The 25,593-nt window shown below is 41.0% G+C and overlaps 1 protein-coding gene across 6 annotated transcripts in view; it reads left to right on the forward strand.

The window, feature by feature from the left end:
- Positions 1-25,593, forward strand: part of LOC108710022 (metabotropic glutamate receptor 5) — a 173,323-nt gene that overhangs the window by 1,603 nt on the left and 146,127 nt on the right. For 2 of the 6 annotated variants that reach the window (XM_018250365.2, XM_041584591.1), the window contains exons 1-2: positions 1,932-2,284; positions 7,302-8,166. In XM_018250365.2, coding sequence (XP_018105854.1) covers positions 7,488-8,166 — 679 coding nt within the window. In that variant the 5' untranslated portion in view covers positions 1,932-2,284; positions 7,302-7,487. Of the gene's footprint in view, positions 1-1,912; positions 2,285-7,301; positions 8,167-25,593 lie in introns of those variants that run through there. The other 4 variants (XM_041584593.1, XM_018250364.2, XM_041584592.1 and 1 more) reach the window with 4 other exon arrangements.

The raw sequence follows: 25,593 nt of genomic DNA on the forward strand, positions 1-25,593 counted from the left end.
ACTCTCTCCTATTCATATTCCAGTCTCTTATTCAAATCAGTGCTTGGTTGCTAGGGTATTTGGGCCCTAGCAACCAGGCTGCTGAAGTTGCAAACTGGAGTTCTGCTGAATAAAAAGCAAAAATCGCAAATAATAAAAATGAAAACCCTGGGCTGCTAAAGTAGCTTTAAAGGAACAGCAACACCAAAAAATGAAAGTGTTTTAAAGTAATGAAAATAGCATGTACTGTAGCGCTGCACTGGTCAAACTGGTGTGTTTGCTTCAGAAACTCTACTATAGTTTATATAAACAAGCTGCTGTGTAGTCATGGGGGCAGCCATTCAAGCACAGGATACACAGTAGATAACAGATAAGTACTACTATAGTTTATATAAACAAGCTGCTGTGTAGTCATGGGGGCAGCCATTCAAGCACAGGATACACAGTAGATAACAGATAAGTACTACTATAGTTTATATAAACAAGCTGCTGGGTAGCCATGGGGGCAGCCATTCAAGCACAGGATACACAGTAGATAACAGATAAGTACTACTATAGTTTATATAAACTAGCTGCTGTGTAGCCATGGGGGCAGCCATTCAAGCACAGGATACACAGTAGATAACAAATAAGTACTACTATAGTTTATATAAACAAGCTGCTGTGTAGTCATGGGGGCAGCCATTCAAGCACAGGATACACAGTAGATAACAGATAAGTACTACTATAGTTTGTATAAACAAGCTGCTGTGTAGCCATGGGGGCAGCCATTCAAGCACAGGATACACAGTAGATAACAGATAAGTACTACTATAGTTTATATAAACTAGCTGCTGTGTAGCCATGGGGGCAGCCATTCAAGCACAGGATACACAGTAGATAACAAATAAGTACTACTATAGTTTATATAAACAAGCTGCTGTGTAGTCATGGGGGCAGCCATTCAAGCACAGGATACACAGTAGATAACAGATAAGTACTACTATAGTTTGTATAAACAAGCTGCTGTGTAGCCATGGGGGCAGCCATTCAAGCACAGGATACACAGTAGATGACAGATAAGTACTACTATAGTTTAAATAAACAAGCTGCTGTGTAGCCATGGGGGCAGCCATTCAAGCACAGGATACACAGTAGATAACAGATAAGTACTACTATAGTTCATATAAAAAAGCTGCTGTGTAGCAATGGCGGAAATTGAAAAAAGTCTATATGGCACAGGTTAAATAGTTGATAACAGATAACACCATTATGTTCTACAGAGCTTATCTGCTGTGTAACTTGAGCCTTTTCTCCTTTGAATGGCTGCCCCCATTGCCACACAGCAGCTTATTTATATAAATAATAGTAGTGTTTCTGAAGCGAACATTTTACCAGTGCAGGGCAACACTACATTATATTTACTTACACTTTAAATTTTTGATGTTACTGTTCCTTTAAAGAGTATTGGCTAATGATGCACCAGCTTCTCTGGGATCCTGCCTAGGAAATGGAATACATCAGTTCTAGGGGACCCATTAGGTCTAGGACACCCCATCAGGGCAGCGCCGTTTTGAGAATTTCGCCGGAAATTCGAAGCGAGATGGAACAAATTCTCCCCCTCACTAATTCTAACCCATGTACCACTGGTGCCCTTCACCCTTGGGGGGTTGAGACCCACTGTCCTAACTGTATTCACCCTTTATTGTGCAGCCTAGTTTGGTTTCTATTTGCCCATTTCTGGTGCAGCCTTGGGATTAGTCTGAAAGGGAGAGCTGCACGTGTAGGTGCTATGCAAACATAGGATAATAATAATTTGTTTTTATTTTGGTATCTGATAGTGTAACCCTTAACCTGCCAGCCAGAGAGCAAAAACACTGTAAGAAAGGCAGCTTCTCCCACTCTTGCTTGGCAGGGAAAGGGTTAAGAGACTGAGGGCTGTGGAGCAGTGCAGTGTAGGAGTGTATTAACCAGTAGCTGGAGGGAAGGGACCTGGAAGAGTTGGGATTTTCACCAGAGAACTCTTCTCTCCAATAGACACAGGAGGAGCACAATCCCTCTCAATCTCTCTGTGGGGGAGGAAGGGAAAGATGGAGGGGTCCTTGGGTGCTGCACTGAGGGAGCAATTGGATTTGCTCTAGAGAAGCTCGTTCTCACTCTCTCACCTTCTCCCCCTCCTATTAATCCAACCTGAGACATTGTAGGGGAGCTACTGTCAGATCAAGGGGTCCCCAGGAGTGGCTGTGGGGGTTTCCCTTGAATGTAAGAGACTGATTTGCCTTCACTGGAGTCCCATGCTTGCAGAAGAGCTTGCAATCGCTGACAGGTACTGTATGCACGCTTGATCGCCCGGTTATTGTCATGCATGCATTGTGTAGGGATGTATGGGCTTTCAGTATGTATATGTCATGCTTGCAGGAACAGCTGTGCCCTGGGCAAGCTCGATACATTCTCCTGACAGCTGCCTTATTTAGCGTCAACTAATCTACACACCCAACATGCATCCGACAATCTGATCTCCATGTTCATCTGTGCCTTATGATTGGTCACCTATTGACCCAAATAATCAGCTCTCAGAGTCGTGTTAACCCACAGTTAGGGCATTTATTAGGGCATTTATTAGGGCATTTATTAGCGTTAATAAGGCTGCAAGGCGCGGGCGGACGTGAGTGTAGCCTGCTGGATATTCAGCACCACGGGCAGCTCCGTCGAGCAAGTTAAAATCGCTGCCGACTTCAAATCTCTTTGTCACAGACAGTCCTGCGCTGAGTGTGAAGCTCGTTACACGTCTCATTGCAGCAATTAATACAGATGCCAGCCTTTACTGCCCCCCAATTAAATAAATACATACTGAATAACTGAGATAGATCCAGAGATATTCATGTGTCTTTGTATAACATTGATAATTCCCATCTCTACCTCTGCTGCTCAGTAATAGCCACACAACCAGCCTCCCATGTCACTGCCTGTGCTGAATACAAATCTTTAGTAGTGCAGAGAAGGGAGATCTTTTTTTTTGAAGATTAATTCCTATACCTTGGCAAGTGCTGCATGGGATCATTTCTAATTGAGCTCCAAATAACTCCCATGGATTTCAAGGTCACTGGTGTGAGGCACTTTTCTGGAAATAAATACCCCCTTTCTCCCATTTTTGTCTCTATAATTCTAATGAGGAATCCACATTAACGACGTAAGTGGTTGCATTGGCTGCTCTATCAACGCCTTTTTTGGTTATTTGGAAGGATAAGGCAAACGAGGCATTTGTTGCTGTAGGACATTGAGACGCTGAGAGCATTTCGCATTAGGTGCAAAATAAATGTGAAATTCTTGGCATTTGCATTGAGGTTTAAGATGTAGGAAGAATATGTAAGTGTGACGAGTCCGTAGCCTGGAAGGTCATTGCAGTGTAATTATAGACTAGTGACAGCAGAGCTCTATTGGGAGGGGGTATAATCAAGATTGTGCTACCGCAGCGTTTAAAATGTTTGTGGCCCTCCAGAGCACTGGGGGGAAAAAGTAATTGCACCTCATAGATTTACCTGCTGCAGGGCATAGAATACACTCTATCGCACATCGCCTCTTCTTCGGGCGACTAATCTCCCCGAACTGTCTTCTCGCCGACGGGATGGCACTCTGAGTTGCCTCACGATGAAACGTGAACGCCTCCGAGTGCCATCCCGCCGGCGATTTAGAGTCTAGTCGGCGGAAAGGCAGTTTGGGGAGATCAGTCGCATGAAGTAAAGGCGATTTGTCGCCGGGTAACTAATCTCCCTGAATCTCCACGTGTGTCTCTGCCCTTGATGTAGTAAGATAACAGTGACAGGGCAAGGGGTTGTAACTATGGAGTAGTATGTATTGCAAGGCAAGGTAATGCCAGGAATTTGACAACAGGCAGGCACCACTCCGGAAAACAAGAGGTGAAAATAGTAGAATCCAAGAGCCAAAGTTTAAGGATAAAAATAAAACATTTCCTTATTTATCATTATTTACTATGATTAAGTGTCCCTGGATGACGCGAAACGCGTAAGGCTTTATCTTTTAGACATAATGTCAAATAAAGAAATGCTTTATTTTTATACGTAAACTCTGGCTCTTGGATTCCACTATTTTCACGATGGGTGTTCCGGAGTGGTGCCTGCCTGTTATCGAATTCCTGTGAATTACTCCCCTGTGCTGAAGGTCTGGGGCATGAGCACCCAGACCCGCCTTGGAAAGTGTTGAGCTTATCCTGATGACCTTATCGATTCATGATTTTTCATTTATATGTATAAGGTGGAGTCAAATAGCGTGCGTTCTAATTGGTATCAGGAGCGGTGCAACTGTATGATGCAGTGTAAAGGTGCTGCAGCTGTGGGATAGTGTATATAGTAAGCCAAGATGGTGTCAGTAGAAAGGGCTACAGCTGTAATACAGATATAGTTAAAATGCGGTATTAGAGCTGCTCCATGTGAGATACTGGGAGTTGTAGTTCAGCAACAGATAGAGGCTGCAGCCTGGACAGCTGTGATTAGATTAAAAATAATGGAGGTCCCTCCCTCAATATTTTGCCTACACGGCTGCCATCAGGGGTTGGGGGAGCTAGGACTGCTTTAGAGGGTGAGTGTTAGCAAATTAGATATATAGACAATCCTCCTGCTCTTGGTCAGATAAGGTAATACCTGGGTCCATGTGGCTCTTATAAAGGACCAGCTGTAATGGTCACCTGGGGGCCCCAACATTCAGTTATGGGTGCCCACGATTCCAGGTGGTGGTGACCCTATTGTAACTGCAGAAACCCAGAATAAAATGTTATCATATCATCCTGATTTTTTTTTTTTTTTTTTGTGGAGAAATCCATAAATATTGCTAACAGCTGATGTGTGTGGGCTGTGCCTGTTATAATCGCCTGGCAATGTTCATTTCCCCCAGCGCAGCATAATGTGGTTTAACCTGTTGCCTGTCAGTAACATACACGATTCATGGCAAATGTATGAGTCCATATCACGTCTGCTCTATAACCCGGAGAACAGAAATACACTGAATTAAACATGACATCAATATCTGTTCCACCACCGTCTTATCTAAGCCTGAATATATCATGGGAAAGAACCTCGCGGATCCATTGAAGTCAATCTTGCTAAAGGTATTTCATGTTTCGGAGAGGGATATTGAAGCTGCCATACTGCCAAAGCATTCTGTGCTTATCTTCTTGCTGTCGACATTATTTCCCTGGGCTTCAGGGTGGGGTTGGAACCTTGAACAAAAGGTAAAAACACATAGTATACTGGACCTGATCCAGTTATCAGATTTATATATTTAATAGCAGATTCTCCCATTGAAGCCCTGTGCATGCATTGAACATACAGATTAAACACCAACAATAACCGATACAGTAGGTAAAGATTGTCCTGATCTAAAGAGCTTACAATCTAAATAATGATGTCCAACTAGTGATGGGCGAATTTGCGCTGTTTCGCTTCGCCTAAAAATTCGCGAATTTCGTGCGAAATTCGCAAAATGGCAAAAAATTCGCGAAACGGCGCCGGCGTCTCATTTTTGACGCTGGCGCCCGTTTTCTCGACGCCGGCGCCCGTTTTTGACGCTGGCGCCCGTTTTTGACCGCAAATTTTCACAGGTGTTTCGCGAATTTATTCGCTGGCGGCGAATCGCGCAAATTCGCAGCGAATTCGCGCCTGGCGAATAACTTCGCCCATCACTATGTCCAACCTGTACCCCCTAAGCTGCCATTGAGCTGCAGTTCCCAGCACATCACCAAGGGTCTTGTTATAAACCATGTTGCCATGCACAAGAGATGCCAGCTGATAAAGTAGACCCTTTAGACGGCATCAGAATGTAGGACATTACACTTGAATACACTTCAAAGCCAGAGAAAACGTGCACATGCATTTGACTTTTCTTTTAGTGGAAAAGCCCCTGCGAGTCACTGAGATATTTGGAAACGGAGGAGAAGGCAGAGATGTGAGTAAATGATTTCATAATAATGATCATATTGGATATAGTGATGAGTGAACCTGTCCCGTTTCGCGAAACGCATTGAAGTCAATGCGTGTCACAATAATTTTGACGCAAGCCACAATTCTTTAATATGCATGAAATTTTGTCTAAATGCATTAAAGTCAATGAGCGTCCGAATCATTTTAACGTGCGACAATTTTGACGGCCGAACCTGCCGCGGGTTTCGGGGGACAGCCCGCACATCGCTAGCATGCAATGTTCTTATTCTTATAAATTGGGATAATCTTCAGCAAATGATAAAGACCTTTATTTAGACATTATTTACCTGAGTGCTCAGATCATATCTTTTCTGCATATTCAAATTTATCATAATTCAGTGCTTTGCCTTGGCCGACATCAGAATCCGTGGTCTAGCAGATATACTGGATAACAAGCAAGCCACGCCAGGCAGCAGTAGGAAGGGCCAGCAAGGTATTATAATGCAAGGGCCTATCTAGAAAATAATATGCCATGCAGTCTTGGTCTCCAGTGTTCAAATGGGAAGGCCAACTAAGCTGGTAAAAAGAATGGCAAATCACAGTTATGATGAAAGACTGACCAAGTTGGGGTTGTTGGGGTTGGGGTAGCTCCTGAGGAAGAGGCGTGAAGCTACGAAACGCGTTGAGCGCATGGCCCCTATGTTATTTTGGGCACGCTGTTTTAACGTATATTTGGCGTCCACTGGTGCTCCGTCCTCTACGAATTCAAGTTGGGGTTGTTCACACTGGAGGCGCTTGAGGAAGATATAACTATGTACAAATATATAAGGGGACAATATATTAAACACAGTACTTCATTTACCAGTAGATACTGTACCTGGGCATCCATTGAGATTACAAGAAAGGAGGTTCTATCTTAAAAAAAATGGTTTGTTACAGTGAGCGTTGTGAAGTTGTGAGATTCTCTCCCCAAAGTGGTTATACTGGTACACACATTAGATAGATTCAAAGGGATTTGAAGCCTTTTCAACAAGAAGAAAATATATGGTTACAGTTAATAACTTTGATCCAGGGACTGGTTGATTGCCTTGCCTTTGGGGGGTTTTTCATCTTCCTCTGGATCAGTTACTGAGCAGAGAGATACCAGTTGATGAATGCATGGTATATCCCAGTTAAATCATTCAATTACTTCACTATTTCCATCTAAAGTAGCAGGTTTTTTTGTGTTTGTCTTCTCTTTTCCAATCCATTGTAATTCGAGACAATCGAAATTGGTGAAGCTCATTAATGTCCACGTATTTATAGTCTACAGTTACAATAAATACTGCAGGTCTAATCAGTAATCATCTCCAACAATGTACAGGAATGCTGAGAAGTCTCTTATAACGCCCTTTTTCTTTAATACTTTAGGGAATGAGCCCTTGGATGATCTGGAAAGAGTTTCACCAATGGTCTCTGGCACATAGCGGGGATTGGATCAACCGTCGGGAGCTGTTCATGGGTGGACAATGTCTTCCGCTTTGGAATAAAAGAAGATTTTAATTCAATATTTTACCTGCATTATGTTATTTTTACCAGCCTAACTGATTTCTTACAATGGTCCTCCACTTTATCCTTTTACTTCTGCTGCTAAAGGATGACGGCAATGGGAATGTTTGGTTTCTGGTGTCGGCACAGACCAATGAAAGGAGGGTGGTGTCATACATGGCCGGTGACATAATTATTGGTGCGTTGTTTTCGGTACATCACCAACCCACTGTTGACAAGGTTCATGAAAGGAAATGTGGAGAAATAAGGGAACAGTATGGCATACAAAGAGTGGAAGCCATGTTACATGCACTTGATAGAATCAACGCTGACCCAGCGCTGTTGCCAAACATATCTCTTGGGTGTGAAATAAGAGACTCCTGTTGGCATTCTGCGGTGGCTCTGGAGCAAAGTATTGAGTTTATCAGAGACTCCTTGGTTTCTTCCGAAGAAGAAGAAGGCTTGGTTCGTTGTGTTGATGGATCTTCTGCACCATCCCGGGCAAAAAAGCCTATTGTTGGAGTTATTGGTCCTGGGTCTAGCTCCGTCGCTATCCAAGTCCAGAATTTATTGCAGCTTTTTAATATACCTCAGATTGCCTATTCGGCCACAAGCATGGACTTAAGTGACAAAACCCTGTATCAGTATTTCATGAGGGTCGTACCCTCGGATGCTCAGCAAGCCAGGGCTATGGTGGACATTGTGAAAAGGTATAACTGGACGTATGTTTCAGCAGTTCATACAGAAGGTAAGGAATACATCAGATCAACTTAAAATAGGAATTTAATGCAATAATTGTGAATGTTTGTTCTTCGAATGTAATAGATGGTCCATGATAGTGAAGTGTGAGGTCACAATTCTATCTATCTATCTATCTATCTATCTATCTATCTATCTATCTATCTATCTATCTATCATCATCTATCCATCCACATCCATCATCTCTCTCTCTCTCTCTCTCTCTCTCTCTCTCTCTCTCTCTCTCTCTCTCTCTCTCTCTCTCTCTCTCTCTCTCTCTCTCTCTCTCTCTCCAGTATCTATCATCCATCCAACTATCCATCTATCGCTCTATCTATCTATCTATCTATCTATCTATCTATCATCTATCTATCTATCATATATCCATCCATCTATCATCTATCTATCATCTATCTATCTTCTATCTATATATCCATCTATCTATCTATCCATCATCATCATCATCTCTCTCTCTCTCTCTCTCTCTCTCTCTCTCTCTCTCTCTATCTCTCTCTCTCCAGTATCTATCATCCATCCAACCATCCATCTATCTATCTATCTATCTATCTATCTATCTATCATATATCCATCCATCTATCATCTATCTATCATCTATCTATCTATCTATCTTCTATCTATATATCTATCCATCTATCTATCCATCATCATCTCTCTCTCTTCTATCTATCTATCTATCTATCTATCCATCTCTTCGTATGAGCGTCCAGTCTCTGGGGCTTCTCCTCAAGGGGTTTCAATGAAGAGCATAGGTGAAAAATAGGTTGACAGTTCTTTGGACCTGGATACCTGGTAATATAGATGGTCATAGGCACTTTCCTTAGGTGCAGTTGGTAAAGGGGATCAATTGGAGAGAGGCTGAGCAGACATGAGCAGGGAAAACCAATAGGCATGTCCAAGTCATTGCAAGAAAGATAAATATAAGTAGACATTTATTTTAGGTGAGATTAAGACTATTTGGGATATGGAAGTTTAGATTTTTCCTAACATCCATACTCAAAAGATATTGATAATAAGAAGCACCATAAATGGTCAGTTTGTCTCGGAGTTGAAAATCTTTGGTGTGGGAAAGGTTAAATCATAAAGCAAACTCAGATGCAATATCACCATGGGAAAGAGTATTTTTCTTGTTAAATAACATTCAAGGCCATTGCTGCTAAAGTCAGTTTGTCTCGGCTCACAAAAGAAAACACTTCACCGGTAATGGAACAGAAAATAAATGTGTTAGAGAAATAATCAAAGAAGTATGAAAAAGCTTATATTGAGGTTTTATCATAACGTATTGAATCGTTCCCAAGGACAATGATGAGGTCTTCACTGCAGAGATTTCTAAAGTCCGATTCATATAAAGTTCTATGTTGTGAATTACTGTAGCTCTACTGTACAATAAATCTTAAAGTATTTTGAATTAAAGGTAAAGAAGTTTATTTATAAATATGCAGAGCTTACTAGGTGCTTGAGTGAAAATGGAGTAATGCTCTATTCAGTTTAACTCTTCATTGTGCTGGGAACAAAGCAGCTGCTAGAACAGTAGTGGGGATAATATTCTCTGAGAAGGGAGTGTGATTGTGGGATAGCAGGTATAGTAGGGAGAGATGGTGTCTATAGTAACAGTGGATAATAGTCTCTGGGAAGGGAGTGTGTCTGTGGGATAGCAGGTATAGTAGGGAGAGATGGTGTCTATAGTAACAGTGGATAATAGTTTCTGGGAAGGGAGTGTGACTGTGGGATAGCAGGTATAGTAAGGAGAGATGGTGTCTATAGTAACAGTGGGATAATAGTCTCTGGGAAGGAAGTGTGACTGTGGGATAGCAGGTATAGTAGGGAGAGATGGTGCCTATAGTAACAGTGGATAATAGTCTCTGGGAAGGGAGTGTGACTGTGGGATAGCAGGTATAGTAAGGAGAGATGGTGCCTATAGTAACAGTAGATAATAGTCTCTGGGAAGGGAGTGTGACTGTGGGATATCAGGTATAGTAGGGAGAGATGGTGTCTATAGTAACAGTGGATAATAGTCTCTGGGAAGGGAGTGTGACTGTGGGATAGCAGGTATAGTAGGGCGAGATGGTGCCTATAGTAACAGTGGGATAATAGTCTCTGAGAAGGGAGTGTGACTGTGGGATAACAGGTATAGTAGGGAGAGATGGTGCCTATAGTAACAGTGGATAATAGTCTCTGGGAAGGGAGTGTGACTGTGTGATAGCAGGTATAGTAGGGAGAGATGGTGTCTATAGTAACAGTGGATAATAGTCTCTGGGAAGAGAGTGTTACTGTGGGATAGCAGGTATAGTAGGGAGAGATGGTGCCTATAGTAACAGTGGGATAATAGTCTCTGGGAAGGGAGTGTGACTGTGGGATAGCAGGTATAGTAGGGCGAGATGGTGCCTATAGTAACAGTGGGATAATAGTCTCTGGGAAGGGAGTGTGACTGTGGGATAGCAGGTATAGTAGGGAGAGATGGTGTCTATAGTAACAGTGGATAATAGTCTCTGGGAAGGGAGTGTGACTGTGGGATAGCAGGTATAGTAGGGAGAGATGGTGCCTATAGTAACAGTGGATAATAGTCTCTGGGAAGGGAGTGTGACTGTGGGATAGCAGGTATAGTAGGGAGAGATGGTGCCTATAGTAACAGTGGGATAATAGTCTCTGGGAAGGGAGTGTGACTGTGGGATAGCAGGTATAGTAGGGCGAGATGGTGCCTATAGTAACAGTGGGATAATAGTCTCTGGGAAGGGAGTGTGACTGTGGGATAGCAGGTATAGTAGGGAGAGATGGTGTCTATAGTAACAGTGGATAATAGTCTCTGGGAAGGGAGTGTGACTGTGGGATAGCAGGTATAGTAGGGAGAGATGGTGCCTATAGTAAAAGTGGGATAATAGTCTCTGGGAAGGGACAGCGCCACCTGCTGGTCAGTTTCCCATCAGTCTGACCACCAATTAGTCAAGGAAGTTGTCAGGAGAAAGAAAGAGGTGGTTCTTATGTTCTTCTGCTTAGGAAAGGTTTTAGAAAGGGTTCTAAATGTTTCCTAAGCAGAAGAACATCAGAGCAGCCCCTTTCTTTCTCCTGACAACTTCCTTGACTACTTGGTGGTCAGACTGGTGGGAAAATGACCAGCAGGTGGCGCTGTTGGAACAAAATTCATTCATATTAACAGTACATGTATCCCTTAATATCTTGGAATAAAAACAAAATAAATAATAACTGTAAATTTCAAAAGTGCTTAGAATGGCCCCCTCGTCAATTTTCCATTCACTTATTTTAAAGGTTTACTTATGCTTTAAGGACTTAAATAAGATAAAGAAGATAAAGAAGATAAAGAAGGCTGTAAAACTGCAAGCTATGATCAGGGTCGGACTGGGAGGCATGGGGCCCACCGGGGCTACTGCCCCAGGGCCCCCTCCAGCCGCCACTGCCGCTCCGGAGTGCTGCAGGCGGCTAGTGCGCATGCGCGCGACGCCGCGTTTGTGCGCATGCGCGCGGCGCCGCGTTTGTGCGCATGCGCAGCCCTTCTAGTCTACCGCGACCCCAAACAAAGTGGGGTCGCGCCGCCCCACTAAGTAGCGGAACTGGGCCGGCGGGGCCCACAAGAGCCCGGGGCCCACCGGGGTTTTTCCCGGTGTCCCGCCGGCCCAGTCCGACACTGGCTATGATTCAATCGTTTCAAACATTGTTAGCAAAGATTTGAAGTTTTAAATACATAGTGTATTTACATTTTAAGTTGTCCAGCTTTACATAAGGATTCTTTCATTCGTGATATATTTGTATAGACATCTGCAATGTTCAAGGACATAGTTTTCATTGAAATTGTTTTGGACTTTTGTGTAGCTCTTTGTTGTGGTTTCAATTCATTGTCTCATGACACATGTGTTACTCATCATACTGAATGGTTGCTGACGTTAAACTTAGGATGGATGTCTCTTTTAATTATCATGTGTTAGTTGGAGGGCAAACCTTTTAATTAATAGAACTGCTTGTTGCAAAAAAGAGCCTTACGCATTTCAAGGCTAAAATTGCCACTTAAACCTTTGATTAAGTGGCCATTTAAGGCACAAAATGCGTAAGGCAAAAATTCTTACTCATCCCATCATTATAATGGGCACATAATTACTTGTGCAATTACTTTAATTATTTTTTTTTTGTCTGCATCCCTCTGATCTGGATCAGCTTGGTTCCTGGTTGATTTCCGTTCCCTTTGCTGTAAGGTCTGGGAGATGATCACCTTCACACCCAAGTCTGTCTGAATTCTACACTCTCTTCCCTGGTTTCACATTATTTGCAAATGTGTTAATTGCCTGTCATTCCTATAGCCTTGGGTCATATCAAATAGAAAGGTCAGTGTAGTGATATGTAAACATGTTTCTCGTCTGGATTTCAGTAGTATTCTTGAGAAAGAAAATCTAGGGATTATTTTATGAGTAAATATAGCCTATGTGAATAGAAGTCAAATATATATTTTGTTTAACAACACAGAGCTAGCGCACAGTTGGTCATTAGTGATGGGCAAATTTATTCACCAGGCATCGATTTATGCAGAATATACGCATTTCAATGCCCGCAAATGTTTTTATGAAACTGCGGCAAAAATTCACCACGGAGAATTTGATGGGAAAAAAAATTGCGTTGCATTAAAAAAAAAACCCTTACAATCTAATTGTTCCATTTGTTTTTAAATATATCTTTGTTAATTCTAGAATTTGACTTTGCTTGAAACTCCACTGTGATAAAAAAAAAATGCTGATTAACTGAATTGATTTTTGTTCAGTTTACAAAAAACTGAAATCAACTTGGTTGTGTTAAATTGTGAAAAAAAACAGAAACAGAATGAAAATTGTCTTGTTCCACCCATCATCAAAACAATTGTTCCTTCGCATCTTCAAAATTGATTTATTTTAAAAATTCAATTACAGGGAAAAAAATGTGGGTTTTCTACATTGCTAGCATATTTCTGAAAGAAAACTTTGGTCATGTGAAGTCACAGAGTCGCAATGCAAATCTCAGTGTTCCATTCATTACGGTTCTTGATTTTATTCATATTTTCGATTTTTTTTTCTAACCCACGACCTGGACCATAGGGCCCACATCCATAGCAGAGAACAGGTAATTATGTAGTATGGTTTCAGGCAATATCATTTAAGGGAATGTGTTTTAAAAAAAAAAAAAAAAAAGTAGGGCGGCTACTAACAAGAAATATTTTATTTCAATACTTTTTGGGATCATTCGCCTTTTGAATTATATTGGTTTATTTAAAATAATAATCAGCATTTGTCTACTGAAAGGGTTACGGTTGTGCTGCACTAATAAAGCACGTTGGCATGGTGATTAGATAAGGGGATAGCATCGTACTTCATTTAAAAAGTCATTTTGGTTACTTTTTTTTCAAAATGTCTTTTTAATTAACGCTCTGATTCGACAGATTAATAATTAGAATTTCATTAGGCGTGTGGCTGGAAAGCGGCAGAATTAGACTCCTCTGTCATTAGAAGAATTCCTGAGAGACAATGTCTGCATGTTTTGCTCAGTCCGGACTTTTAAGTACCAGGAAAGGAGTTCTGTTCCAAACGAGCTGTGTCTGTAGCTTATTCACCATTGGAATGTTCATTATACACAACTGCAACTGATGAATGCAAAGCAAATATATATATATATATATATATATATATATAGACAAATACAAGAGTCCTCTGCACTCAACCCTTTATCAATATATTTAAGACAGAGACATTTTGTGCATACTGCTACTGAAAAATGCCTTCCCCTTTAAACAAAACAGGGATTGTTTGTCCATATATTGCAATATATTTAAACTGGCCAACTACATCAAAGTCATCCTATATCTGGCTATATATATATATATATATATATATATATATATATATATATATATATATATATATATATATATATATATATATATATATATATATATATATATATATATATATATATATATATTGGAAGACTGTAAATACTCAAGGAAAGACCACACAGTATAGAGAGCCAGTGACATTGGTTTGAGTGCAGCGTTGGACTGTCTTGAGAAAGGTCCCTGAGTGGACCGAAACGTCACATTGGCTGTAACTGCACATATTTAAATACAATTTTTTCACTGAAACCCCTGGAGTTGCTGGTCATTGGAATAGTATATATATATATATATATATATATATATATATATATATATATATATATATATATATATATATATATATATATATATATATATATATATATATTGGAAGACTGTAAATACTCAAGGAAAGACCACACAGTATAGAGAGCCAGTGACATTGTTTTGAGTGCAGCGTTGGACTGTCCCACACACACAATGGGAGAAGCCTATGAGTAAGTGGCCACTTTAGGCACGAAATGCATTAAGCTTATGCATGTCCTAATAAAGCTTTTTTAACTTTATAAATATTTTGGCTACTATTTTACTATTGGATGGACTCTTCCCATACTTGGACTTTCTACATATCGGTCAACCCATGGACTGGGGGTTACCTTGGTAAGAGACCACCTTGTAAACTATATCATCACTATTATTTTTTTTCTTTTTTGATATTTTTGTCTTTTGTTGAGAATGGAGCCACACACCACCAAGCAGCTATAGGTCCGGATTGACCCCCGCCATGGTTCAGCAGGTATGTGTGCAGGAGGCATTGGCAGTAGGTTGAGAGGCAGTCAGAGGGGTGATCATAGGTGTTATGTTTTGGGTAGCTGAGGATGAGTATAGTATAACAGTGCTTTATTAGCAGGCTCATTTAGGAATTACATAACTGTAACTTTCACTTTCACTTTTAAGCTACCAAGAAGTATGCACAGTATAAGTCTGGGCAAAGTGACCTCTACAGGCCATTTGTATAAACACCACATATAAACCCTATAGTAGCAAAGCATTTGGGCAAACCATTCACATCACAAAGTCCTGGGTCCATGCAGGTAGTTTTCTGATTCTCTCAGTGCGCCTTTTAGGTTCACTTTCTTCAGGCCCATTGCAGTTGGCATCAGGAGTAGGAAAATGTCCTTTATCAAATGGAGCTTCTCCAAAGTCATATCTAACAGGAGCAAGACGACTTGCATTCCATATGCGTCCATCAGACAGTTCATATGTGTATGGTCCTCACTGGCGTCTCACTTCAAGTGGTGTAGTAAATTTAGATTGTCCTTGTTTCAGTATTCCTGGTTTCTTAATTCTGACTTGTAGTTTATTGAGATCCACACACAACGTTTTGGACGTACAAACTCCTTTCTCAAGTGCTCTCCTTGAGAGGGAGAACAATTGAGAAAGGAGGTTGTACCTCCGAAACGTTGTGTGTGTATCTTAATAAACTACAAGTTTTTTGCACATTTGCCAGAGTGTGTGCCATCTGATTTTCTACTATATACGGCTTTCTGGATAACCAGTTTCTTGACAACATATCCCATACCTGTGATAATTTTGGTGACCTATGTGTGCAGATATGGATTGAGCACATCATTTTAGAAACACAACTATTTGTGACCAAATACCCTGATAGTACTGTACTTTAATGTCTGCTCCTTGATATTAAAAAGAAGGACTAACTGGTAAATTAAGGTTGTTTTGATGTATTTTTTCTTTTAGAGACATGGCTGTTCTCAGTAGATGTAACTTTACTAAGTAAATAACAATAATATTAAACAACACAACCTTACAGTCTGGCCAAGGACCACTAGGCAGGATATTTTTTCCAATAAAACTGCATCTCTAATCTGTCAGTGTTCATTGAATTCACATCTCTAGGTCTGTAAATATTTAAGATCCTTAAGTCAGTAAATCTGTAGATTACTCTTTATTGACTTGTTAGGCCATTGACTAATTACCATTGAGGCCCCGCGTGACAGAGAAACAGAATTCACCAAGAGAATAGCTGCCTTTTAACGGCGTGTGCCAGTGATTGGACCATAACTAGATATAAAACATATAATATCAGAATTCAGCTGAACCAATAAGAACATCTAGTTTTTTTCTCCATTCTATGGAATTTTAATTTCTATCACATATTAATCCTAGCTTTATTTATTGGAATGTCATGCCGTCTGTCACTATTGCTTCCAAATATAGATTTCTTTACACTACTGTCCTCCCCTCCAATGTCAGACCCAAGGTCTGGCCACCTGCTTTTCTAACAATGCTTCCATCAGGGACTCCTGCTACTAAAATATGATCATATTGCCTGGCAAATATTTGTTGCAATTTTTGAAAAGAAGAAGAGTAATCATGAAGAATATTTTTAGACCAAAAAAAAAAAAGAATAGAAATGTGATGCAATCTAGCCCACTAAATACAGGAACAACATCCTTTCTCCTCAATGAGATTCGTACAGGTATGGGAGCTGTTATCCAGAATGCTCTGGACCCGTGGCTTTCCAGATAATAGATCTTTCTGTAATTTGGATCTTCATACCTTAAGTCTACTAGAAAATCATGTAAACATGAAATAAACCCAATAGGCTGGTTTTGCTTCCAATAACGATTAATTATATCTTAGTTGGGATCAAGTACAAGCTACTGTTTTATTATTACACAGAAAAAGGAAATACTTTTTAAACATTTTAATTATTTGAACAAAATCGAGTCTATGAGAGTCTTTCTCTAATTTGGAGCTTTCTGGATAATGGGTTTCTGGATAACAGATCCCCTGTACTTGGATTTTCAGCTTTTACTTATAGTCAGTCCATATTGTGCACTCCTGGTTCCAAGACAAGGAATCTCTGGGTGCAATGGAGGAGTGTCCTTCCCCAGTCAGACCCACACCCAACACTAACCTGCAATTTGTGGCCAAATTTGGGTTAATCCGCACATCACTAATTCCCACGATCTGTTCTCCATTGCTGTCTAAAGCTGGCCATAGATGTTGAGATTTTTAAAAGATCAGATCCTGATCGTGAGACCACGATCTTCTCAGAACGATCGTACGAATTTACCATCAACTAAAAAGACCAATTTGCCAGGAAACCAAAGGGGAGCTGCCTGCTTGGCCCTGCAAACATAGATAGATTGCACTGGGGCCGACAAAGATTTTTTTTGTCCTGGCCGATCAATTTCCTGACAGATGGACGAAAAATCGTAAGATGTACGATCATTCGAATCCCACTAACCGCACGATAATTTCGAAGGATTGGTCGGACTTCCCTAAAATCGGTGGTTCAAGGCCAAGACCAAGACCAAGGCAAGAAGAATCGTTGCGTCTATGGGGAGCTTTAGACTGTGCACTCCTTGACCTCCCCTCTACACTAGTGATGTGACCCCTCCGACCCTCTCTCGCACAGAAAAGCTAATCGCTGCGGGGCTGGGTGGGGGCATTGAAGGAGCCACCTCAACTTTCAGAAGCTCAGTGGGCTGGCAGGGGAAAGGAGAGGGTTTGCGGCTGGAGCTAAAGGACCGTGATGGTGGAGAGCGGGCAAGGGGGGATGCGAATGCCCAGGTGGGATCGGAGATGCAGGTTTGCCATAGTTACACTGGAATTCTGGGAAAAAATTGTGGGTAAAAACATGGTAATTTGTGCCCAGATTTTGCACTGCATTAAAAGGGTGGTTCACCTTTAAGTTAACTTTTAGTATGATATAGAATTGTTAATTTTTAGGGATCCACCGAATACAGGATTCAGTTCGGGATTCGGCCAGGATTCGGCCTTTTTCATCAGGATTCGAATTCGGGTGAATCCTTGTGCCTGGCCGAACCAAATTCTAATTTGCATATGTAAATTAGGGGTGGGTAGCGATTTTTTTCCACTTTTTCCTTTCCTACCCCTAATTTGCACATTCAAATTAGGATTTGGTTCAGAATTCGGCTGAATCTTTCACCAAGGATTCGAGGGTTTCGGGCGAATCCCAAATAGTGGATTCAATGCATCCCTATTCAATTTTCAACTGAACTTCATTATTTACCAGTAATTGGACCATAACTAGAGAACAGAATTCAGTTGAACCATTAAGATCGTCTAGTTTTGCCATTATTGTTTATTTTATTTTTTTTCATTCCATGGAATTGTAATTTCTTTAACATACAGTATAAATCCTAGCTTCATTTATTGGAATGTTCTGTTTTTGAAAAGAGGAGTAATCATCAAGATTGTTTTTAGAAGAAGAATAGAAATGTGATCTTATCTAACCCACTAAATACAGAAACAACAACCTTTCTCCTCAATGAGATTCAAATCCACATTCCTATTTTTGAATTTTTTTCTCAGAACAGCCTAAACAGGTATAAGACCTGTTATCCAGAATGCCAAAAATACTGGAAATTCAGGGAAAAAATTCTGGGTAAAAACATGTTAATTTGTGCCCAGAATGGAGAATTTTAAGCAACTTTTCAATTGGACTTAATTATTTGTCTTTATCTTCAGGGGTTTTAAATAGGGGTTACTGACCCCACTTAAAAAACAACTCTACATCATACCAAAAGTTAAAGGTGAACATCTCCTTTAATTGCACTGCATAATGATCCGACCTAGTCTTCCATTATCTTCACAGTGTCAATCTTTAAATGACTTAGATTAAAAGGTGTAGGGAATCCGCCCAATATCGTGAGTCATGATGGCCCCTTTCTTTGAGAACATGATAAGCATGCAAAGAAATGAAAGGTCTAAGTTGCATAATAACAGGCATTGGATAAAGGGATATTTTCTCCCTTAGTATTGATAATCGCAGTCAAACGCAATAGTTAATAAATGAGCAATACTGCTTTCCATTGTTCTCTTTAAAACCACTACTGGGAACAACATGGATCCTGTTTACTTCTTCCCTGTCCTTGTTAGGTTTTCTGCTATAGACACTTTTCAGGTCAACTTTTCTTCAGCTCTAAACAACATTGTTCTGGTTTTCTTAAGCAGAAACTCCGGAGAACATTAGGTTCAAAATAGAGCGGTGACTTCATGTGCCAGTTCTTTCTTTGCTGTTCTTGCGTCTTCCAGAACAAATAACAACATTGTTCAACCACTAAAGCCATAGGGCAGTCAGTAACAGACAGTTTCCAAATGCACACCATCATTTATAGTCGCCTATCGTCTTCGCTTCAGCGGATAGAACAAATTGTAAATTCTATATGATACAGGAATTCAAATGCCTGAGAACTGTGTCAGCCCACAGATTCCTCCAGCAGAGCAAATGTTGAAGCTCTCACAAAAAAAACATTTGATGAAGGGTGATTAGAGCTAAATTGTTGGTGTCGTGTTGGCTTCTCCTCCTATGCTTTGTTGAGTAGATGAGTAATTGATTGAAACAGTCTCTTCAATTGCTTAATAATACTCACAGACACCACCACTGTATGTCCAAACCAAAAAAGGTGCACTCGCTCCAAACCACCAACAAGTTAATCAATAAAAACGTTTATCGGAACACTGGCACATTTCATGTCTTGCACCGACTCACACGCTTTAGTGCAAAACATGAAATTCATCATGCAAGTATTAAGCTGTGTTCCAATAAAGGTTCATGTTTTGATACACTGTGATACTGGTGGTTTGGTGGTGTGCACCCATTTTAGTTTGGAACGTTTTGATTTATACGACCTCTGGGCTGCAGCGCCTGGGCCACCAAATTCTGCTGCTGAGTTTTATTTGATATTCTCATTTGGAGTCACATATTAGTAGGATTAACCAGCTGGCTGAATAAAAAGCGAAATAACTCAAAAACTATATTTCTCCGAATATCTCTACATCATACAAAAAGTTAACTCAAAGATGAACAATTCCTTTAATGAATTAGTCTCCCACCTAGACTATTGCAACCTTCTACTAAGTGGCCTTCTGGACTCCCAGGGTCGGACTGGGCCAGCCGGCCCCCGGGGAAAAAACCTGGTTGGCCCCTGTCCTCATCTGCCGCACCAGACCTGACACGCTGCCAGTGCCACCTGAGATTCGCTTTCTGCCACTCCCTGATCCAATCATGGCCTCTGCTGTATAAAGAGAAGGTATGCTCTGGGGGGGAGGGGGCTCATGAGGGGTGCCAGATAGGGGTGCCAGGGGGGAAGGTGGGGGGCCCACTGGGCACTGTGTGGGCCTATAATGTGGATGCCCCAGTAGGGCTTGGGCCAGCTGTCCGATGCTGCTCCTGCCTCTACCCCCTCCAGTTTATTTTAAACTCTACTGTGGTCTATTTGCCTACTGTTGTCCAAGAGAGAAGTTCATCTGATGTTGACATCTTTACCATGGTTACTAAAGGAACAGGGAGACATTATTTACTCGTGGGTAACAGTATGTTACCCCCAAAGAATCCAAAAATGTGGTATTAATGCACCCAAAATAGACCCCATAGACTCAGAGCCAGATTTACTGCACGGGTGTCCCTAGGCTGCGTGGTCCTAGTGCTGCCTGCACCCCCACACACACCCCCATGAGCACACACGCACATGCCCTGGAGCACTGGGGAGCTGTGTGTCTGCAGTGCTTCTCAGAAAGCGGCTGGGGGGCATGCCAAACCTAGTATTTTTCCGCCTTTGTGGCCTTGCCACTAGTCAGCGTGCAGTTGATTTAAAATGGCAAACATCAAGAGAGGTTAAATAAAATATATAAAAAAGATGAAATGAATAAGTATTTGTAATATACACGCAGCAAAGGATTATTGTGCGTTGGAGAACAAGATACTAATGCCCCTATAGTTACACCCATCATTGACCCCCTAACACATTCTGAAACGTACCCCCCACTATTTGTAGAGATGAAATAAAAGGCTGAGAGATTACTGGTAATTTACAGAGTGTTATCATTGCCTGTGTCTTCCTGTTGCTAATACATCCTCCCACACAACACGACTCCCTGCTGCCTCTCGCTATTACTCTTCCATTTATCTCTATTTGAAAGGCAAGTTACTGTTACACATCACGGCTAAAGCTCCCCATAGACGCGACGATTCTTCTTGCCGAACAACCGATTTTAGGGAAGCCCGACCAATCCTTCAAAATTATCGTGCGGTTAGTGGGATTCGAACGATCGTACATCTTACGATTTTTCAGCCAACATCTGTCAGGAAATTGATCGGCCGGGTCAAAAAATCTTTGTCGGTCCCAGTGCAATGTATCTATGTTTGCAGGGCCAAGCAGGCAGCTCCCCTTTGTTTTCCTGGCAAATTGGTCTTTTTAGTTGATGGTCAATTTGTATAATCGTACGATCGTTCCGAGAAAATCGTGGTCTCATGATGACGATCGGATCTTCTAAAAATCTCAGCATCTATGGCCAGCTTTATTGTCATTTTTACCTAAACAAAAAAAAAAATATCATCATGTTTTAATATAGCTAAGATAAGGCAACAGGTTCAAAGGCCAACATACCCACCACCAGGTCGGCACAGTGGGTACTCCTGTACCGGGCCTGGGCCTAAGGGGGGCCCGAACAGCCAAACTTGAAGTCCCGAAACCACAAAAAGACACAAAATCCCGAAGAGCCAAAAAGCCAAAGTCTCGAATAGCCGAAGTCCCGAAGCCACGAAAAGAGCAGAAGTCACAAAAAGAGCCGAACTTGTAGTCCCGAAGCTGCGAAAAGCCCCGAAGTCACAAAAGAGCCAAACTTGAAGTCCTGAAGTCGTTAAAAGACCTGAAGTCACGAAAACAGCCGAACTTGAAGTCCCGAAGCCATGAAAAGACATGGAAGTCACAAAAAGAGTCTACTTGAAGTCTCGAAGCTGCGAATAGACCCGAAGCCACGAAAAGAGCCAATCTTCAAGTCCCGAAGTCACGAAAAGATCCAAAGTCACGAAACGAAGTCAAGAAACGAGCCATTTCTAATGGCGGCCCTGCCCACCACCAACCCATCATGGCCTCTTCATCACTGCAGTTGCTGAAGTCCCCAAGTCACAAAAAGAGCCGAACTTGAGGTCCCAAATCTACAAAATACCCAAAGTCATAAAATGGGCCCTGTGATTTCTAATGGCGGCCCTGCCCACCACTAACCCATCATGGCCTTTTCATCACTGCAGTTGCTGGTGGTTAATTTGAATGGACACTCTCAGGGTAATTAAAGGGATTGTTCACCTTTGAGTTAACTTTTAGTATGAGTAGAGAGTATTTAGTATTAGTAGAGAGTGACATTCTCAGACAATTTGCAATTGGTTTTAATTTTTTATTATTTGTGGTTTTTGAGATATTTAGATTTTTATTCAGCAGCTCTCCAGTTTGTAATTTCAGCGATCTGAATGCTAGGGTCCAAATTCCCCTAGCAACCATGCATTGATTTGAATAAGAGACTGGAATATGAATAGGAGAGGCCTAGTTTTATGAGTAATAAACAGTAGCAATAACAATAAATTTGTCACCTTACAAAGAATCTGTTTTTAGATAGGGTCAGTGACCCCCATTTGAAAGCTGGAAAGAATAAGAAGAAGGAGGCAAATAATGAACAAATAATAAATAATGAAGACCGACTGAAAAGTTGCTTCGATTTGGCAATCCTATAACATACTAAAAGTTATTTTAAAGGTGAACCACAACTTTACACAAAAAGTGTAAAATACAGAAACAAATAATAGAAAAAAAAAAACAGAAGCAGAGCGTTGAGTTTGCATAGGGCCACAAATGCATGCGGTGCGCCATACAAGTGTTAGTAGCACTTTTACTTCCAGGTGATAAAGGTCTTAAAGGAGAAGCAAACCCAAAAGTTAAAAACCCCTACCCTACATAGACCCCCCTCCCTCCTCCCCCCAGCCTAAGTGTTACCCCGAGCAAATGCCCCTAACATTTTACTCACCCCTCGGTGCAGATTCAGGAGTTCACGGTCTCCATCTTCATCCGCATCAGTAAACTTTGGAATGAGACCAGCGCTTCTGCAATTTTTAGCGCATGCGTAGTTGATCAGAAAATTCCTTCAACTACGCATGCGCCGCTACGCTGGTCTCATTCCGAAGATTACCGAAGTGGCTGAAGATGGCGTCCAAACTAAGATATAATTAATCCTTATTGGAAGCAAAACCAGTATATTGGGTTCATTTAATGTTTACATGATTTTCTAGTAGACTTAAAGTAGACCTGTCACCCAGACACAAAAAGCTGTATAATAAAAGTACTTTTCAAATTAAACATGAAACCAAAATTCCATTTTTTATTAAAGCATCCATAAATGTTATAAATGCTTTTAAAAATCGCAGCTGTCAATCATATATTGCCTGCCCCTCCCCTATGCAGGAAATTCATTTCACTTTCCTTTCTGCTCTTCCCCTTCCCTTCTCTCATCAGTTTAGTCAGAGCATGGACTTGGGTATCAGACTCCCATTCTGGCACATAATCAAGACTTTAATGCAAAGTTTGCTTTAATAACAGCATTCACAAAATGGCTGCTGCTGCCGGCTTGCTGTGATTATAAATTTCAAGACTAAAAAAAAACCAAAATGTAAATCATTTTTATAGTGTAAGTGAAGTTAATTATTCTTGACCAACATTATAAAATAGGATTTGGAATTATTTCTTCAGGTGTCAGGTCCCCTTTAAGGTATAAACATCCAAATCATTAAAATATCTATTATCTGGAAAACCCCAGGTCCTAAGCATTCTGTTTAACAAGTCTCATACCTGAACTATGATTTTGCTGTGACTTCTTCATGAACTCTCCAGCTTTTAGATGTCAAATTTTTGTAGTCAAGTTTTTTGCGCTTCATAGATCTTGGACGCTCAAGTTTTCCTCAGATTGGAATGTTATAAATTTGCGGCATAGAGTGGGGGAGTAAGTTCTTCTTTGTGGAGCAGACAAGCCAATCTTTTGCAGGAATATTGATTTATTTATTAGCGTTTCCCTGCCAGTGCGTATTCCATCCAGGAAGTACAATTGGAAGAATCAATATGGGGCTTTAGCAAGGCATCAGAAGAATCATAGAAACGTATGCTCGTTTGCTCTGTGGCTAAAGGAACGGATTTATGACTTTATCACTTAGAATACTAAAAAATAAATGTTGCCTGGCAGAATTCCATAAGCGGAAAGTAATATGGTCTGATTAGTAGATTTCTATGCAGCACAAGAGATGTTCTGAGGATTTTGTAAGGGCCCGAAGGCTCAGTATGGAGTGCGGACCAAGGAGGAGGCAGTTCAACAAAGTTCAAGGTACAAAAGGATTTGGCAATAGAATGGTCAGAGTCCAGGCAAAGAGGTCAATCCAGGCAGAATAGGATCAAAACGGTTAAACAGGCAAAGGTCGGTATACAGGAATCAGTATAACAATACTAGAATCACAGCCAGGAATGCACAAAGCAAAACCTATATTTGGGCAATGTTGCAGTCTTCAGGCTGCTTTAAATAGGCCTCCTTTGGCGCCAAAATTGGGTGTTTACGCTGGTGTTCAAATGATGGCATCCATTCCGGAGCTGGCGTCCAATCGGCTGGCGAGAAGGAGCTGGCGTCACAGTGCTGTGACCAGGAAGAACCATGTGGGAGGACAGGGCGCCGCCATCTTGGATCGAGGAATGGCGTCGGTGAGTTGTTTCCCTTACAGATTTTGACTAAAAAAAATTCCAGCAATATGCAACTGTACATTTTCTTAGAATTTCTCAGTATTAAAGCTGGACAGATCTCCATGTTCCATTTCTGGCGCCAGTTGATAAGGGAGGACAAGCAGGACCTTTTGACCTACTCGTTCTGTTTGAATGTAAATGTTTTCCCGTGTGGCTACTGTTCCTGAACCATCTCATCTCTGGGCCAGTAATTTCATGAATAAACTCCCAGACTTCTGCTCGGTTAAATAACACGTCCACTGGGTCGGGAGCCTTTGTCTCGGAACACAAGTGAATGGTGAACGTGGACCAAAGAACTCCATTCATTTCTGCTTAACTAAGTCATTTGTAATGGAAATGCTCTAATGTGCACTTTGTCTTCGCTGAAGCAGAGTCCATTGGCGTTTGAGAATGTAATGTAGATAAACAGGCAGGAGATAAACATGGTAATGACGTGAATAGTGGTTTGTTCATTAAATTACAGTTTAAAGGCAAAATGGGTATAGCCAAGGGTACGCATAGAGCTGAGGATAATTTCTGCAAAATCTGCATTTTTTAGCGAGCGCAAAAATATTTTCAAATCTGCAATAGAATTTTGCCGTTCGTTTTGTATGAGTGGAAAAATGTAATTTTTTTTTCAAGGTGAAAAAATGCAAAAAAAAAAGCCCATTGACTCCAGTCAATTTGGTACAGATCTGGGATATGTCTATGCTTAAGACCTGGGATATGGAATCTTTCCGTAATTTGGATCTCCTACTAAAAATCATTGAAACGCTATTAAACCCAATACCATTTTTCTGCCTCTAATAAAGATTAAAGCGGACCTGTCACTTACACATAAAAAGCTGTATAATAAAAGTCCTTTTGCAAAGTAAACATGTTACAGGGCATGTTACAAAAGTGGTATAAAGGTGATCCCTTTATTGGCTAACTAATATAATCATAGCAAAGCTTTCAGCTTGAAGAAGGAACTAAAATGTTCTGAAAGCTT

The sequence above is a fragment of the Xenopus laevis genome, chromosome 2S, assembly GCF_017654675.1.
Source record: "Xenopus laevis strain J_2021 chromosome 2S, Xenopus_laevis_v10.1, whole genome shotgun sequence".
In the NCBI taxonomy this organism is placed as follows: Eukaryota; Metazoa; Chordata; class Amphibia; order Anura; family Pipidae; genus Xenopus; species Xenopus laevis.